Source organism: Excalfactoria chinensis, chromosome Z (genome assembly GCF_039878825.1).
Source record: "Excalfactoria chinensis isolate bCotChi1 chromosome Z, bCotChi1.hap2, whole genome shotgun sequence".
In the NCBI taxonomy this organism is placed as follows: Eukaryota; Metazoa; Chordata; class Aves; order Galliformes; family Phasianidae; genus Excalfactoria; species Excalfactoria chinensis.
Genome location: NC_092857.1, coordinates 50,671,910 through 50,688,640, shown reverse-complemented (window position 1 = coordinate 50,688,640; position 16,731 = coordinate 50,671,910). Strand labels below are relative to the sequence as shown.

The 16,731-nt window shown below is 38.1% G+C and overlaps 1 protein-coding gene across 1 annotated transcript in view; it reads left to right on the top strand.

Moving 5' to 3' along the window:
• EPB41L4A (erythrocyte membrane protein band 4.1 like 4A) overlaps positions 1-16,731 on the top strand; it is a 112,795-nt gene that overhangs the window by 61,204 nt on the left and 34,860 nt on the right. The window contains exons 7-12 of the mRNA XM_072360301.1: positions 264-351; positions 1,980-2,068; positions 2,442-2,505; positions 9,383-9,474; positions 10,402-10,479; positions 14,691-14,803. Of these exons, the coding sequence (XP_072216402.1) occupies positions 264-351; positions 1,980-2,068; positions 2,442-2,505; positions 9,383-9,474; positions 10,402-10,479; positions 14,691-14,803 (524 nt within the window). The remainder of the gene's footprint in view (positions 1-263; positions 352-1,979; positions 2,069-2,441; positions 2,506-9,382; positions 9,475-10,401; positions 10,480-14,690; positions 14,804-16,731) is intronic.

Genomic DNA, 16,731 nt, shown 5'->3' with positions numbered 1-16,731 from the left:
TTAGACACTGCAGTAGGTGTATGTTTTATATGTGACAGTATATATGTGTGGTTATTATTACAGCAGATAATTTAGTACAAGTTTGTGCCTGTTGTCCAGTCATACTTGAAGGCAGTGGAAGGAAGGTGCTACAAGGAGAGAAACTGTACGATCAAATAGTAGGAAGAACTGTGTGTCTGTCCAGCAAATTGTGTTTTTTAATGTGATTTATTTTAATACAGTGACTGGAAATGCAATGCTGTTACATAGAATTTTGTTTACAGGGGTCAAGTTCCTGCTGAGGCAGAAGCAAACTACTTAGAGGTGGCCAAATCCCTGGAAATGTATGGAGTGGATCTCCATCCTGTTTATGTAAGTATTGTGAAAATCTATTCTAATATTGTGGGGGAGTGCATTTATACTGCTTAGTCACCACAGAATAATGTAAAAGATAGTAATGTACTACAGGAATGCAAAGGAAGCCTCACTTACAGTCTGAATGAATAGATTAAGTCATTAATATGTACAGAAGCTGAATGGTTTTCAGATGAAACATTGTATTGTGTGTATGTGATTACACCTATAAAAGACAATAATCGCTGGAAAAAAAGAATTCATAGAAGTAACAAGTATTCGGGGTGAGCATCAGAAGAGGTAAGTGAGCGTTACAGCTTTTGTCTTTGACACAAGAATTTGCACATTACGTCTGCGTAAGTAAGTAAATACAGATAACTTTTCAATTCTATTGCAAGCACTAGCGTGGGGCATCAGTAGCATGTCTGTCCTGTTATGAAGGTCTTCATAAAGACATGGAACATGTGTCCAGTGTTTCCTCCACTGTAGCATGCAGCACTGCACATGGCCTGTTTTGCCTTAGCAAGTACCTCTGCTTCATTTGTAAAACATGTTTTTTAAGATTGGATCCAAGTCATCACCTGGAGGCTACATGCTGCTGGTGGAAATACCATCCTGTTTTGTTTGAATAATAGTGCTGGTGGCAGGCTTTCTTGAATAAAAGAAAATCAGAGCTTTGGATGGGAAGCTGCAAAGTAGATAGTTCGCTGAGTCAGATGTCAGAATGCTGTAAAATTACTTGAAAGAAAATAAAAAGCTCAAGATAATACCAGAAGATTATGTGTGTATTTCCTGCTGAAAATTGTGTAGCCCACAATATTAAGTATTTTTAATGCACCCCATGGCTTAATCATATTCATATCCAGCTCTCCCACCCACAGAAAGCTGGGGGAGTTACTGAAAGAAGCCTTGACATGATCCAACAAAACCTTGTTAAATTAGTGGTGTTGGGGTTATTATTTTTTTCTCCTTAGTTTGCTTATGCTGTGCAAAGGGATTCCTGCCTGGGGAGTGATGGGTGCATTGTACGTGCCCAGGTCTCACCCATGAATATCGTTCTTTGTATTAGAGTAGCAATGAAAGCCCTTCTTCAAATCTGAGGCTGTGATGTAAACAGCCATCTTCTCCTTGGCAAACGTGTCCTTAGTACATAGTTCTCTTAGTATCAGAAACAAGGCTCTTGGAGTTGCATGTGACAAACCTAATGCACAAAGGGGCCACTTTGTGCAGTTTCTCAGTTTCACAGTTAGGTTTTTTTTGTGTGATTCATGCACTCTAGCTAAGAGCTTACAGGGCTTTTTCTTGTCCACTCAAGCAGGCAGTTTTTTTGAGTTGGCTTTCTGCTAACCTCATGCACTAAGGTTTTCCCAACAGGCAAAATTAGTTCCACAGAAAAAAAATGGTTTTGCTTTTCATCATAGGATGTGGAAACTTCTTTCCATTGCCACAGTTCTTCCTTGCCTCTTTGTATCTGCACGTAGAAGTTTTCATACTGGAGTTTCCATCAGTAGATGAAGTGCTATGTTCCCCTCTGTAGCATGCTCAAGTCAGTCAGTCAGGCTGGCTTCCTCCTCCTAGACCTCACTGCTATAGTGATGCCAAGTGCAAATGTAAATAACCAATTGACGTGTGTTTTTATTTTATAGGGTGAAAACAAATCTGAATATTTTTTAGGATTAACACCCATAGGAGTTGTAGTCTACAAGAATAAAAAGCAAGTAGGAAAATATTTCTGGTAGGTGTATTTTAACTGCAATCTGTGTCAAAACCAGTGATATTATACAGAAATGCATGGCTTTGAGGCATAAGGAAGGTTAACTGTATTACTGTTTTTTAAGAAGTACTGTATACCTTGCTTGTATTACACAAGTTTTTCATTCTTTAATAATCCAAATATTGAAAAGCATGTTTCACATTAACACAGTTACTTTTAAGAACTGCTGATTTTCTTTTAATATCTGGTTCAGATCTGAAAAAAATAATACAACCGTTGAATCTGTTCTAATCTCTATATATACATGTATATATAAATAGATATAGCTTTATATTATATTATTTGTAAAATTGAAGTCTCATTAAATTCTGTCTTTTTTTCCCCAATATTATAGGCCTAGAATTACGAAAGTTCACTTCAAGGAAACACAGTTTGAACTTAGAGTCCTGGGAAAAGATGTAAGTTTTTATTTAAACCTCTAAGGAAAAAAAAAAAAAATCAAGAGCAAACTCGTGCCCATGTAATTCATAGTTATTTTTGTATCCATCACAGTGTATTTAATTTTATTTAAATTTTCTTCGTGAAGCTCTGTACTTAGTTAATTTTGTTGATATTCACTGCAGAAAACTATCCTTAAGTGTAGTACGTTCAAGATGGTGCTTGCAGTTTTATTAAAGAAAGGAGAAAAGATTTTCTGCCCAAGTGTTGCACAGTAAGGGAGAGAACTGCAGCAGAACAGCAATTGTTAACAAACCTGTACAATAGTTTACTGTGTTCTGGATGTTAGACTGCTTCTGCAGTGCCTTGTTTGCATTGATATGTACTGCTTATAAATAAGGTGAAATCAACAGGGAGAGGGAGTATCAGCTGGAAGCTGAAGCAAGGAAAACAGAGGAAGCTTTTAGGCAAAACTAATTTTGTAGCTCGGAAAGAGAAGCAGCCATATAATACGGCTTGAAACACATTTGTCAGAATTTAACATGACTGATCCATTAGACTATTTGAGATTAAAAAAAAAATTGCTGGTTCCAGTGGAGCTAGGATGACAAGGTAATGGAAAGAGATTTTTAGATTGCCTCAGTGGAAAAAGGCGAAGAATATTTATCATCTGTGCAGCATGAGGAGTAGGGAAGTAAGCAGGAGAGAATGTTAGTGATACGGGGATGAGTTTGTGGGCTTTTTTTGTTTATTTGTTTGTTTGTTTTTAATACTTTGTAGTCTTCCTTGGAATATCAGGGCTGAACATTTATAGACAGAACAGTTGTTTTGTAATAAATATTTGCCTGTTGGCAGTAGTCTGCTTTACTCATTACCTACATTCGTTAACTTATCTGTGTAGCGGCTGTTAGACTCATCCGTGATGTTTTCTGTGAGCCCATTTGATGCCTTCAGTACAAGCTGGGAAATGTGAGCATGCTGCTGACTGGTTGTGCTGGCTCTGTTAACAGATAGCATTTCTTGTGCTTGTGCAGATGCACAGGCAAGTTTTGTTACTCAGAAGTGGCTTGTTTTTATTTGGTGTGGTGAGCCATGGGTAGTCTATTTCTGCTGATCCGTTTATTGAAATCAGAGTTGTTTAAAGACTGGAGGAAGGTTGGGAAAAGTTTTCTCAATGTTTCTCTTGAAGAGTGAATACCTATTCATGTACAAACAGGCGCTGACTTTGGGTGGATTGCAATGAAATGAAGCTGCAGTTTCTGTTCAGTGGTACAGATGTATAGGTTTGTTTGTTTGTTTGTTTTAATTTTTGTTTCAAAATGTGTGGAATTGCAAAGGTTTAACATGATGAACAAAAAAAGCCCCAAAAAGTTGGGAGATTTGGGAAACATGCTTAAGTTTAGATCATGGATGTTGCTGGCTGGCAAGCACTTGCTATTGTGATTTTAAACAAACTCTTTGACAGCATTTGGTAATTTCAAGTCTCAACAGGTACTTCTAGGAAACTGTTTGAGGGAGCAGTAAGTACAAGGGTGTGCCCCATGGTTGCATCTAATGCTCATTTGAAGTGTTTCTTCAGTTCTTCATACCTTAGCTAGTAAGGAAATGCCAGAATGTTGCAGAAGAACCTTCCTCTCTCTGTAAACATTCTCATGGTGGTACTTTGAAAAAATTATTAATTAGGATTGGTAGCCTTGGTCTCTAGATTAAAGCCATTGATACGATAGTATAGGAGACTAAACATGCCATTTTTGCTCCATCCTGAGTGCTGGGATATCACTTCACAGCACAGGGAATTAATACTTTCCTTGTAGCGGATGCGGTGTACCAAGTGAAAATGGATATGAGTCTAAGAAAATATGAACGAAGGAATGTTCAGAGGGTTATTTGCTACTATGGGACAGTACAATTACAAGAAAAAGAAACACGCCCCTAACATCAGTGAAAAATTGCAAAGGCAGTGGCAGTTATGAGGAACACTCTCCATAGGAAACACGTGGAAGCACGCCATCTGCTAAAATTTGTTGGAAAGCACACCAGAGATGAAATAATGGAGAATTTCCCGTGTCTTAGCTGGAGCTTTATGGTATTTAGGAAAGGAGTTAATGTCGCATAATAAGAATGGATTATTTCTGAGTTTGAGTGCTGTCTTGAATCACATTTTCCATGCTGTAGTGAAAACTCTGTGCAGGCTGGATTACCTTTTGTGTTTCCACACACTGGCTACTTCTGCTCACACTTTTCAATGGTACATGAATTCATCATGTATTCTATGCTTTCAGTGCCTGTGAAGTGTTTTTCTTCCTCTGAATGGTGTTACTTAGAGCTCCTTTGATATCTTTCTTCAAATAATTCTGTACGAGATTTTTTCAGACCTGTCAGAAGACATAGTATGTGTACTTCCTGATAAATGGGTGGAAGTGGACACCTAATCTCCTTGACAGGTTTAGAAATGTCAGTCAAAATGTACAGCTCTGTGTCTGTAGGCTACCTCAAACAAGCTTTGTAGGGTGCCTGTGTTGGGATAAATTGTTCATAGCTGCAGCTGCCAAGTTTATTGTTTACATCGTTTAGCTTTTCATAAACTTGATTATTTAATAAACTCAATATATTTGCACTATATTAAAATAAACAAGATACTTCTCCTTTCCTGTTTTGTAGCATAAGCTCTTGCAGTTATTCTCTCTTCCACAAGGACGTTTCCTATGTTTTTAACTTGTTTATTCGGTGTACTTTTTCCTGCGTACCTATTGCTATTGTGTGAAAGCATGTCTATTGGGATTTTGGTTTTGTCTTTCCTTGCTTCATTGCTTTGCTTATATTACATTTTTTTTACCTCCTTAGGGTTATTGCTATTATCCCTTCATAAACAAAATACTGCTCTCGGTATTTGCCGGTCAGTGGCTTGTTCTGACATGTGAAATGTGAGACCTAAGCCAAGAAACAGAAGCCATTTTTCAGTAGTATTAATCATTGTATCACTATTTTGTTATCCCCTGACTGGACCTCTGCAGTGAATTCTGGGATGTGGGCTTTTTGTGAAGCCCTGAAGTATCAGAATGAAACTGGGACCGTTGTCTCTTCTGTGTAGGTTGCACAGGAGGGTTCCCTAACAGCATACAGCTACAGAGAATTTTTGAAGGTGATGAAGGAGTATTTTCATATTCCTTTAAGTAAAGTGAGAGACACATCTGATACTTGTACGCAGTTTCTGGTTGGTAGGTATGTATTGAGCAACCTTGCTAGAAGAGATTCAGCAATGCAGGTGGCTGCGGAAGGCTCTCCTGCACCAAACAAGGCCTAGTTACAGGGGATGTGCCTTGCAGAGGCCACCTATTGAACAGGCACCTGAGTCGTTTTGTGTGCTTTCTCCATGTGAGGAACACCACTTTCTTCCCAGTTTTCTCTCATCTGAGGAAGTGAATGCAACAGAACAGAAAGTGGGTTGACAGATCTTGTAGTCTGGGATTCGAGATTCAGAGTTATTTTTGCCCATGGCTACCAAGGCCTTCTGTACTGTCCCCTGCAGCCCCATGCTGTTTTTGCTAACAACACCTTTTACGTTGTTTTTACCTTGTCTGAATGTGTAAGTGAATGAATTCACTCCTTACCAGAATATGTGCAAAGATACTGTACTTGCTGTTTTTCATATTTTTTTCGTTATTTCATTTTTTTTAATTCCCTTTATTAACTGCTTATTGAGCCATCACGAAAATTGTGAGAAGGTCTCATCGTAGTAGTAAAATCTTCAGTAACGTACATTTTTGAAGGAGAAATATCATTGAAATTCCTGAATAAGCTTAAATTCATTGCCACTAAGGTGTTAGTGTAAATGCTGTTTTGATAAGCTCCTTTTTAATACTTTTTAAAATTATATATATACATGTATTTCTATATTCTATATATATTTATATTCTATATTTCTATTTATTTAGTAAAAAAAAACTGTGCTGTGCTATTTAACTTATTACACAGATCCATTATGAGGCAGTGTTTAATTTTCAGATGTGTGTTTTTCCTTCAAACTCAAACCTCACTGTGTTATCAGAAAGCTTGTTGGTCCCCTCCTTAATGTTGTTGCCAGTTTTCCCAAATCTGAATTCCATAACTTAACTTGTTGACAGTTTGTAGGGCTAGGCTTCCTTTGATTCTTCAGCCCTTGGCTATTGCATGCTGAGTAATAGCTGTTTCAGCATGTAGTTCGTCATGCAGATTTTTACCTTATCGACATAAGAAATGAGTTCTCTTCTTGTAAAATAAGACCTTTAAAGAATAATTAATGTTTTCTGATCAGACCTTACAGTATGGCAGCGTAGCTATACCTTCTCATTTATTCTGCATATGGGAAAATCCTAAAACTGTAACTTAGGAGAAATAATAGAAAAATAGAACTTTTTCCATGATATTTCCCTCAGTCTCAGTGGCATTCAGGCTAATAGTGAAGTATTGCATAAATACTGTATTTTTAAAACTCACTTCCAAAAGCAAAAGAACTCTGACGTCTCTTTACCTCAGTCTTTCCAAAACCCATAAACGGTCTCCTTTGAGGCTGTATAATTAAATAAATTAAAGTGTAGCAGAGGATTCTTTGCCTAAAGTGAAAATTAGGAGTGAATGAAAAAAGAACAAGATGCTGCATATTTAAGGTGAGTAATTGAGTTATTCCCTAACAGAAGTGAAATGAATCGTTATGTTGCATAAGACTTGTAATACCAGAGGCCTGATCTGATATTGTTGTTTATAAGTATACTGTCTGCTACAGTTGTGTGGGTTTATATGAAATCATATCAGGTGATAGTTTGATCCAGAAACTATAATCTAAATTAAATAATACTGTGATTCTGCTATCTGTCAAATACCTGAATGAAAATTATCCTTTGACATGCCTTCACTAAATTCTTCATTCTAATGTCACAGAACATAAAAAAGAGGTATGATCTTTCAGTGAGTAAACTAGAATTTCTGGTTGCCAAAGAGGCATGAGCAGTGTAGTTATTCTTGGAAATTATAGCATAAATAGAATTTTCTCTCCATCAGTCTTCTTCAGGAAGTGTTTTTTGTTTGTTCTATATGCAGATACTTGGATTAATTAACTATTTAATAGATTTAGAAACTTAAGAAATTTAGGCCTTTAGTTTTACTTTTTATAAATTATAAACCTATTTTTCTCCAACTTAAAGCCCTTGTGAGTCCTTCAGAGAAGTTAAGATCCCTGTCAAGCATGAAATTGTTTTTGAAGCAACTGTGTGAATACATTTATGGAAATAATTGAATACTTAATCATCTTGTGCTATGCATGGCAATATCAGATAAATCCTAGTTTTCAGTATTCTCAGTGGCAGCATGTTTTGCTGTGATGAGCCAGAGAGGAAAATGTGTTTTTGGTGGAAGATTAGAATGTGATTTTCATTCCTTGGATGTTTCATGGAACTGTCCCAGGCAGCCATTAAACTTTTACAGTGGAGTAATAAAACTAAAATTATCCGTTGGGGGGGTGGGGAAATAATCTTATATATATATCTCAAATTTCTACTTAGGGAATAAAATTTCAATCATTCTAACAGCAGGTGCAGAGATCTGTCATTTTTACTGTTACTTGATTCAGGGTGGGGGAAAGGCTGCCTGAGCAAGTCGTCTGTGATTTTGTGTTTTTAACAGACATGTTAACTGAATTTTGTTAGAGATGTTGAAATCTAGAGAGCAAGCTGAGTTAGTTCACAGACTGCAAGTTCCTTGCAGGTCACAATTCCTGATTGTGTATGTGAGAAACTCACTTTACCTACGTATGCATGACACTGCAGAAGCATAACTGGCACTAAGGCAGCTGTTTCCTAAAACCATCTGCCCAGTGTGGTGTGACTCGTAGCCTGTTTGTGAGGGAAAGGTTTTGGGACTTGGCTGTGTTATCAGATCGTGCTGAGGATTCATACTTCAGTCAGTCAGTGCACTCATCATTTTGCAAGTAACAGGAAAAAAAAATGGAACGCTGAATTTTACTGAGCAACAGACACATGGAAATGTATATCATGTGAATGTTGTTGAATGTTTAACTTGTTGGAAATGAACTGTGTGATATGTCTGTTGCTGCTTCTTGTCTACTGGAACCATTTTATAGTTTGTATGCGTCTGCTTTCTCTTTCATCTCTCCCTGTGGTTTATGGTTTCCTCATGTCTATGCACTGACTGCCAAATTACCAGGGAACAGATTTTAAGCTTTGAAAATCCTTGTTTATTGTCTTTCTTCGCTGTTGCCTCTGCAGGTCAATTTGAAGATTTTAACCTTTGACCTTTTTCCAATTATTTTTAATTACTCTGAGGTTAGCTTTTTTGTTCTATTCATCTTTCCTTCTCCCTTCTCCCCATCTTTTTGATATTCGGCTTTATGTAAATTCTTCTCTACTTGCTTGTCTTGTGCATTTTCTCCGTGTGTTGTTACTTGTTAGTATATATGACATATGTGAGTTCCTCTCTTTAGTTTCCTTCTGTCCTTTTTTATATTGCTAAACAGGGCCTTTTGAAGACTGTATTTGTCACTGACATGAGGTGAAGTTTCAGAAAGAATGAAAAACCTTTTTGCTTTTCAGGCTAGGAGAATAGCTGACGTCTGTGAACCAGAATCAAGGAACAGAAATGTGATAATCATTTTGCTGTTCCATTTTTCTGTATCTAAGAAATGCATTTTTTTAAGTAATTATTTTCAACTGATGAGAAACGAAAATGAATTATTTAATTAAAAGAACAATTGCAGATAATTACAGGCCTTGCTTTTCTTCATATTCATGACTTTTCTTATATGCATTGATATGAGATAGTCAGTTCCTGTGTTCAGTAAATGAAGATCTCTTTCACTGGTCAAATCCATCATAACAATAATGATTTCTTTTGTCTTGCTTTCAGTGCAATGAAACTTCCTTCTTTTTTGAGGCACGTGACAAGATCACATGCAAACATCTCTGGAAGTGCTGTGTAGAACATCATACGTTTTTTAGGTAAGTGATGTGTGTTTCTTGCCAAAAGAGGAGAGACAATATTGCATAATAACCTATAAGACTTGTTTCCAGGCAAGACATTTTTGTTTTGATTGTAGAATGCTCTTAAAAGCTGATGCCTTCCCTTTCCTTACAGTGATATTTTAAAAAAATGTTTACAAATCTTTGAGAAATTCAGTGGTTTATTTTGTTGTAGAATATTTTTTGAAGCAATATCTTAAGTTCTGTTACATAAATTTTATCTGAACTATCCACCTATATATATGACAGGCTATAAGCTGCTATACACGTTCACATATTTAACCATCAAATTCTCTGTAGCCTCATTGACTTTGAGGCTTTCTGCTTTCATGCTTTAATTTGCCTATGATTTCTATGTAGCATTCCTTAGGGAGCACAGAGTTTCTTTTATTTTCTTTATAGACAGACTAACTGCAGTTCTATAATGTTTTGCTCATTTACTGCAGTGTATGAAGTTTTTCTTATTTTGCAGGTCTTAAAACACTTTATTTACTGTCGCAAAATACTGGCAGAAAAGTGCAAGGGTCTGTGGCTAAGAATCAAATGAGGAGGTGATTGGGGCTGGTTTTAGCAATGCCATGACTGAGTGAGCTCAGAATTCCTGCTGCAGTTTCATTACCATGTTATGATGTTTTTGCTTGCTCCTGTGAAATGTTCAGCAAAGGGATGCTGGTGCCAGCAGTTTACAGTTGGCCTTGAAATAAAGAGTTAATCAAAAGAAGAGAGCATACACATGTGGCGTTGTGGAGCTCTCACACCTACAAGAATCTGTCAGGAGGTGCGGATGAAGAAGAACTGACATAAAATTACTTTTCTGGAATCTGAAATTTGTATTTCCTTTTCTTGAGAAGGAGAGTTGAGACCTATCTGTTCATCTCTCTCTGTTTTATTTTTTGAACTACATAGAATGCCAGAGAATGAATCAAGCTCTCTGTCAAGAAAATTCAGCAAGTTTGGATCCATAGGATATAAACATCGATACAGGTGAATTTATTTTGTTGTTTAAATTTTTGTTCATTTAACTCCTTCTTCATTCATTCTTTTCTCTTCCAATGAAAGAAATGTATTACCCTATTGGCAGTCCTGTTCACAAAGCAAGAATCAGCACCACTTTACTAGACTGTTTGTGACAGTCCAGGTGCAGATGTGAAAGTTTCTTCATATTACCCAGATTGCTAGAGCTGGCTAGGGCCTGCTGGTGTCCCCAGTGAAGGTGAGAAGAACCCTGTCAGTGCTTAGAGTCAAAGTATCATTGCAAATTGTGGAAGTGTGTTCATGCCCTGAAGGTTTTAATTTGACATCTGAGAAATAACAAAATAAAGAAGCACATTGGTTGCTGCATTTCTTCTGGGAATTAACCAAAAGATAGTGCAGAGAAGTGTAGAAAGTGTGTAGCTGTGAGATCCTTCCTTAAAACTCCTGCAGCTGAACTCCTACGAATGATCTTGATCTGGATGATGATATTTAATGTTGCAGCAGTAACGCTGATGTAGTGTTATTGATTTTAGAATATAATTGAGGGCAGATCTGAAAGGAGAAAGACCTGTCTTTTCTAATTGGAGTGGCTGGGAAGAATTGGATAATTTTTCAAGACCACGAGCTTTGAAATAAGTAGTAAATTTCAGACTAAGGATATATAGGGAACACTTAATCTCAGTTTCAGCAACCAAGCAGCCAGTGATATAAAGGGAAGCTGATATGATGGCACACTGTATTTGGAGGATGTGGCAAGGATTGTGGTTTTACGATGCTCACAGTGCTTTACGATGGGTCACAAAAGACCAGCAGAATATAGAATAAATTGTAGTATGTCAGGACATCAGTAGTTTTTCAACAATTCCAGGAACGTTGACTCAGCCACCTCCCTGGGCAGCCCATCTCAGTGCCTGTCCACTCTTTCAGAGAATTAATGTTTCCCTAACATCCAAGGTGAACCTCTGTGGCTCACTTTGAGGCCAAAGCCAGTTCTGTCACATTGGCAGAGAATTTTGAGCCAAATAATGTAAGGTCTGATAATTAAAATTGTTTTAGAGTTGCATATTCAGTGAAACTGAAAGGGAGAGTTGAGCAGCAAATCAAAGTCACATCTGAAAGTTGGCCTTTCATTTTTCATTAACATTTTTCTTGTGGCTCACATAGGAATAAGGATAGTTTTTCATCTTTTGTAGTTATTTGGAAGTTGCTGTCTGAAAAGGTGTTTGTACCATAATGGCAAATTCTGGAGGAATTTTCTGTGGCCCACAAGTACACTGGGTTTATTAAGTTTAGTTTTTGGCTTCTCTTGTCTGTCTTTCATACTCAGTTTCTACCATCACTTAAGAAATACACAGATCTCCCTATTGGGAATATTTTTCTAAAAACAAGAAAACTGTCACCCACCATGTTTCTGGCAGCAACTTGACTGTAGTCAGCAGCTGTGGTTGCCACTAAGAGCAGCATGCAATGGTAACTCTATTACATTTTTCCTTCTTCAGGCAGAACTCACAGTCAGCTCCCTGTTAACCTTGGACTAAGGATCTTGCATGTAGGGAAGATGTCACTAATGGGGAAAATGACTATGCTGATTCTGAGCCTGAGTTTGTGTGACTGAGTCTGGACTGTCTCCACCCAGGATCACTGTTGTGTTTCTCTTCCATGCTCTCCAACATATTTTATCATAATCTATATTATCTGGGTCATCATGTTATCAGGCATGATCCAGCTTCTCCTTTTTCTGGGTTATGGAGGAATGATTGTACTGCCTTTGAGTTTTCTAGTTTGATCCTGACCTATATCTATGAAACTAGATAGGAGTCCCCTTAATTCCTGCCAGAGTACTTAGAATAGTTTCCCTTGCTGGACCATTTCAGCACATAAGAGCCTGGGAAGCAGTGCAGTGGCTGTGATGAGGTCTCCCTGGAGCCTTCTCTTTTCCAAGCTGAACAAGCTCAGCTCCCTTAGCCTTTGAAGAAGAGGTTCTCTGATGATCTTTGTGGCCCTCCTCTGCACCCACTCCAACAGCTCCACAACTTTTTGTAAGCTTACTGAGGATGCACTCAGTCCCACTGTCCATGACACAGGTGTCGTGTAATACCACTCCCAGTAGCTCTAGACACCATGTGTTACTGGTCTCTACCTGGGAACTGAACTTATTGTATGCTCCTTCCAGCCAGTTCCTTATCCACAGAGTTGTTCATCCATCAATCTCCAATGTAGAGGCAAATGAGTCATGCAGAACAGTATCCAGTTAGATTACATCAGTCGTTCTTCCCTTATCAAACAATGCTGTTACTCTGTCACAGAAGGCCATCAGATTTTTCAGGTGTGTTTTGCCCTTAGTAAAGCTATATTGGTTGTCACCTGTTCCCTCTGCTCCATGACTTTGCTGGGCACAGAATTGAAACTGTTTGTCTTACAGTTCCATGGGTCTTCCTTACTTCTCTTTGCAAAGAAACTGAAGAGATAATCAATTAGTTTTTGGCACATTAACTCTCCTCTTGGAATTCAGAATGGCAGCAGTACCGTTTTTATCTGCTATGAGAACATTCTGTTTGCTTTGATTGTTTCCCTTCTTCGCTTTTAACATCTGTTTTAGCCCTAAAAGCACTAGCAGTGTTTTATGCCTGCATGTGTTGTGGTTTTGTGATTTTTTTGTTGTCGGTGTTCCACATCATATCATGTAAAGCAGTGGGTGTTAAAGAGTTAATGATCTGGTTCTGTGGGATGCCTTCTTTGGGCATTTTGGTTCTTGGAGAGGAGGGGAGGAGTGGCGTTCCAGGAGGACTTCTTGCCCACGGGAGGAAAGGTGGACCTTCTGCCTGGATATGAGCTGCTCACCCTCTCTCTTGCTCGGATCCCTGCAAAGAAAAGCACGTTGTTCCTCTGTAGTCTACTGATTAAGGTCTCAGCTTTGGAGACTTGCTTTCTCATTTTGTTTGATTTTGATTTAGTAAACTGACGTTCCTCCTCAGATCATTGCCATTGCTGTGTTCTGACTTAGACCCATCTGCTTTCTCCCTTTTCTCTCCCCCCACGGTCCCATTTCGTTTCTCTTTGGGCCTGTACCCCCTGTCACGGACACAGATCTAGAGATAACTCCATGACAACATGCATCATTAGCTCAAAGCAGAACCCATAGTTCCATCACTGCGCAATGTTTGCATGAGACCATGTTATTAGTTTTAGTCCTGGCTTTCAAAAAAAAACAAACAACAGCTTCCTTAATATCAGGTGTTTTGGTGAGTATGTGAAGATGTTAGTGTGAGTGCAAGATCTTACCTTGGGACACTTTGTTAAAACCATTTTTAGAATTTGTGGGATTGGTGTGGTGCCAAAACCGGAAAGCTGAAAGGAAGTGTGGCTAACTTGGGAGGAAAAAATTGAAATTGAATATTGAAAAATGGCATTATTTTGATGTTACATCAGAAATTTTTTCTTGTCCTTCTTAATCTTTTTACTCTTAAACGTGGAGAAAATCATAGTTCTCCAATGCTTACAACCCCTGTGAAACTCCGGGTGGGGTGTGTTAATATAGCTCAGAAAATCTGCAGTGAGCATCTGTATAATTGCTTGTTGCTTGCTACTGTGATACTTGATGACTTATAAATCACAGAACTGCAGGTGATACAGGAGTTAATGCTGTTACTTCCTTTGTATTGTAAGTTTCCAGAAGCAAATATGGAGTTCTGCGGAGGAGTATGGAGCCCGTTTCACATTTTTATCATGAACTCCTTATTCTCTGTACTCATCTGGAGAGAGAGGCATCAGAATGAATGCTGAATAATGCATTTACTTTTAAAATGGTGTGTCGTGGAAGAGCCTTGCTGTTAAGAGGGAATCAAGTCTTGTACTTGGCTTGCAGTCGGTCACCCTGTGCTAGTGAGAGCACTCAGAATGCTTTGCTTTGCACTGAGCTCTCCTTGCCCCTTTTCTTGTCTTTCCACTACAGCAGAGCCAGTAGCTTCTTACTGACTGAAACTGAACAAAGTTAACTGTGCATTCTCCAGAGATAAAAACTGAAAGGGAGAACTCAGGATTTAGCCAAATTACTAATTATTTGCTGATTTACTTTTCTCTGCAGGACTATAGGGCTGAGAATGAGAAAGGAATAGCTCTAAGAATGTGCTATCTGAGCCCTAAGCCTTTTTCAATTTAGAGATCCTCTGTTTCTTAGTTTCCCCAACTGTTAGTCCAAATGATTTTGTTGTGTTTTCAAGTGGCAGGATGTCTTTTCAAATGACCAGAGACCCTTCTATTCAGCTCCCACGTCCTGACCAGTGCATTGAAAGAAGTCGTAGTAAGACATATCCGAAAAGGACGCAACAGACAGGTAAGTTCTTCTGTGCTTTACCTGTGGAATAATTTCAACCCTGGTGTGTGGCTCATTTCTCTTTCAAGAGCTAACTCAGAATAAGTTCAGTGTCCTTGAGGATTTCTCAAGATGAATTCTGCTTTCTTTTATGCCAGCATTTGTATCTAACTATAAGTTGTTCGAAAAAACTTTATGGATAGAAGTAAAAAAGATGCTTTAGAGGGAAGTTTGGAAACAGACATTGAGAACATGTTTTGTAGGAACACTATCTCTCTCTCTAGTTGGGATCCTATTGTTACACCACTTGACCAAGGCTGCCTTTCTTTTGTATTTTATTCCCAATTCGGTAAAACCAGAGTGATATCCTTGTATTTCATTGTTAAGTGGAACAGAAGTTATTGCTATCCTCTATGAAGTTTTAACATGATTTAGATATGTGGTCTGGAAATTCCTAACTGCGTGTTGGAAGCACCAGAGGAGAAGGGAAATTTTTGCAGGCACTAGGAGAAACATAGAAGAAGAAGTGCTGATCAGAGGAGTCATGCACAAAACAATTAACGTGACGTGAAATGTAGGAATGGGCAAAACTCCTTTATATGTCCAGGTTCCAGTTCTGTGTGTGATTATGTGCACATACTTAGACTTGATGTGACTGTATTCAACACAGGTTTCAGTGGAAGTTGTGATTGGAGTTAAATATGTAAGTGGTTATGTGTTAGAGATTTAAGAACTTGATGAAGCTTTAAAATACAAGTAAGCTTTATCATGGATTAGTACAGCATTGTAAAATTCTGAGAGGAACAGATTTTAAAAACTGCAGGCACGTGTGTCTGGTGACGTCCTTGGTTTAATGTGGATGCCTTTGTTGGGCTCAGAAGCAAAGCCAGTGTGTTCTGTCTTTTAGATGCACTGTCTTGAAGTGTTGCTTGTTTCGAGCTCTTGCTCTAGGAACATATGAACATATAAATCTAGTATATGGTAGGGTGATAAAGGTTTGTTTGTTTGTTTTTTTTAACTGCAAAAATATGAATGCTTTGCTTTCAGATCATAGATCTTCTTGTCAGCGAGTTTCTAGATATGTGGTTTATCTTTTAGGTAGTCCTGTGTGAAGCTGAGAGCCAGACTTAATGGTCTTTTGTGGATCCCTCCAGCTCAGGATATTCTGTGATTTGTCTGTGGCTTGTCTTGCTGTTTACCCTTGAACCTATTGACTTAGACTTTGGTTCAGCTGGACTGTCCTGTTCTTTGGGCGGTGTTTAAGATGAATGGCATTTCCCATCTCATTAGTCCCCCTGTTCAGTTGTGCAGAAAATTGTGTGGTTATTCAGAGGTAAACTTGTCAGTTGTCTTAGTTAAAACCAACGTTTGCCTCAGTGCAGGCAGTGAATGTCAGTCTGCATCACTGTAAGGATGAGCGTGATGTGATTGTTTCAGTTTCTTTGGCTAGAACTGCCAGGCAAATAGAAGTCTTCCTGGGGTCTGTTCTGCTTGTGTAAAATGATGCAGAATTCCCTGGGCAGTCAATGCCTGTTTGTTGTTTTGGAGGATTTAGATGCTTTAAAATAGAAAGGTGTTTCTTTTTTTTTTTTTTTTTTCCTGACTTATTTGTATGTATTTGTGTAATTCTTAACAACCGTTCTCGTTGCTTTGCTTCTAATTTAGCTTAACTGATTAGCCACATGTTCTAAATACACAGTCATTTTGCACTGATGTAGGTGTACTGCCTCAAAAGCTCTTAAATTTCATTTAATTTGATTAATTTCCAATCTGATGTGTGGTCTAAGGAAAAATAACTTTGTCATTACAAAATGCATTCTTTTCCATAAATGAATATATTTGGGAGTCTTTTTAAAAATTGTATATTTCAGTATTCAAACTGATGATCAAACTGGCAAACTGTTGCATATCTTTGAATTATATCCGCTCTTCTTCCCCTGAACTGGTTG